Genomic DNA, 1875 nt, shown 5'->3' with positions numbered 1-1875 from the left:
TCACGCACTGGTCGCTGCTGGCGCGGTCTGTGAGCTGCTTCACCACCTGGCAGTAGCACTCGTCCCGCAGGGCCTCCTGCTCGGTGCACAGCTGCAGGGCGGGCAGGTCACCCACAGGCCGGCACAGAACAGAGCGGCGTGTGAGGTAGGCCCCGCGTCCCTCTCCAGCCCCTCCCTCCGGCGGATGCACTCCTCCTTGGGCCACACTAGAAGCTGCCCACCCCAAAGTCCTGCAACTCTGGTTGCTGATGGGGAAACCGAGTCACAGACCAGGAGAGAGCGCACGGCAAAGTGGGCGAACTGACCTTCAGGAGGGTGCAGAGCACATCCCGTTCGCGCTGGCCCTTCAGCGGGGCGTCCCCCATGAACCGCATCACGGCTGCAGGGAACACCCCACTCAGCCCCAGACCCGAGCTGCCCGCCCTTGGGGACCCCAGGAGGCCCCTCTCTGAGAGGCTGTGGCCAGGGGTCGCTGGGGCTTCTCTTTCTTAGAGGAGCCCCATGTCTGGCTGGGGGGGGAGGGTCTGAGGAGCAGGGGTGCGGTGATGAGCAGGGGCAGGTGGTGCTGGCCCCCGGCCCAGGGTCAAGCCCACCCCACACCTAGGAACATGTCGGTCGCCATCTTGCTGAGGCTGGCGTCGCTGAGCTCGATGAGGGATTCCTGGAGCGGGCTCTGTCAGGGAGGAGGTGCGTCAGGATGGGGGGCAGGCCGAACAGAGGGGGCCGCATGGCATGTCCCGTCTCAGACAGGGGGGCCCAGGTCATGCAAAGGGAGCCAGGTGGACAGGGAGACAGGTGCTCGCAGGCCCTCAGGTGCTGAGGGTGGGGGTCACTCTGAGGACAAGGCCGTTTGCTCCAAGGCCTGCACCACCATTTTACAGATGGGGAAACTGAGGCCTAGGGCTGGCACCTTGGTGAAGCAAAGCATGTCCTCCAAGGTTCTGGACTCCCGGCTCTCCTTGGATTTGAGCCTGAGGCCGTCCCTAGGACAGGAAGCAGAGGGGCAGACCATTGGCGCAGCCTGCGGCCCCACCCCCACCCCGCCAGGCTCCCACCACGGCTGCAGGTGGCCTCACGCCTGAGGTTTCTCCCCCTCACAGAGGAAGGCCTTGCCCTTGGACACGGCAAGAAGCCCCAGGAGGAACTCCTCTGTGTGGGGACTGGGGTGGGGTCATCACTCACTGGGGTCTCCTCTGAGGGTCTCGGAAATACTTCTGGGCAAACGCCAGCATCGTGCGTGGTGGGGGAGCCAGCCCGTCCTCCCCACGATCAGCCGAGCCAGGCCTGATGGGGGAACCCTGCAGGGGGCAGGAGCTGGGAGGGGCTGTCCAACCGTCCACCCCCACCCCCGTCCCCATCAAACCTGACTCAACTCAACCCCAGGTGAATGCGCCCAGGCTCTCAGGTTGCCCCCCCACCCCCTCGACCAGGTCACAGCCTCCACATGCCCAGTGGGCCCATCCCCTGACCCACGTGGCCATGCCCCCCCCACCAGGCGCACCCCTGCCCAGGGCGGGTCTCTCCAGATGCCAGGGCGAGCTGACCTTGCCCTTACAACGTAGCTTTACCTCACTCCACCTGTCGCTACCACCACCCCACCTGCTCGGCCCTGCCCCCGTCACGGCCCCATCCTGCCACTGTGGCCTGGTCTCAGTCCTTCTGCTGACTCCACCCTTCTCTACCCATTTGGCCAAATCTCCAACCATCGCTGGTCACATGCCACAGGTCACAGAATGGCTAGCCCTACCCCCTTCACCCCACCCCAGGACTGGCCGACCTTGTTCCCTTCCACCTCCGGTCAGATGACCCCCTGCGGTCTCTACCCAACTGGCCTGGCCACCGGCCTCACCTCTCTCCTGCGGCCCACCTCCCATG

General features: G+C 65.9%; 1 protein-coding gene across 1 annotated transcript in view; it reads right to left on the bottom strand.

The window, feature by feature from the left end:
- Positions 1 to 1875, bottom strand: part of MYO15A (myosin XVA) — a 61426-nt gene that overhangs the window by 16087 nt on the left and 43464 nt on the right. Inside the window, exons 53-58 of the mRNA XM_014542804.1 lie at positions 1850 to 1867; positions 1183 to 1298; positions 911 to 983; positions 601 to 673; positions 306 to 379; positions 9 to 91 (exon numbers count right to left, since the gene is read on the bottom strand). Coding sequence (XP_014398290.1) covers positions 9 to 91; positions 306 to 379; positions 601 to 673; positions 911 to 983; positions 1183 to 1298; positions 1850 to 1867 — 437 coding nt within the window. The remainder of the gene's footprint in view (positions 1 to 8; positions 92 to 305; positions 380 to 600; positions 674 to 910; positions 984 to 1182; positions 1299 to 1849; positions 1868 to 1875) is intronic.

The sequence above is a fragment of the Myotis brandtii genome, unplaced genomic scaffold, assembly GCF_000412655.1.
Source record: "Myotis brandtii unplaced genomic scaffold, ASM41265v1 scaffold314, whole genome shotgun sequence".
Classification (NCBI taxonomy): domain Eukaryota; kingdom Metazoa; phylum Chordata; class Mammalia; order Chiroptera; family Vespertilionidae; genus Myotis; species Myotis brandtii.
This window is presented reverse-complemented; position numbering and strand designations above follow the sequence as displayed.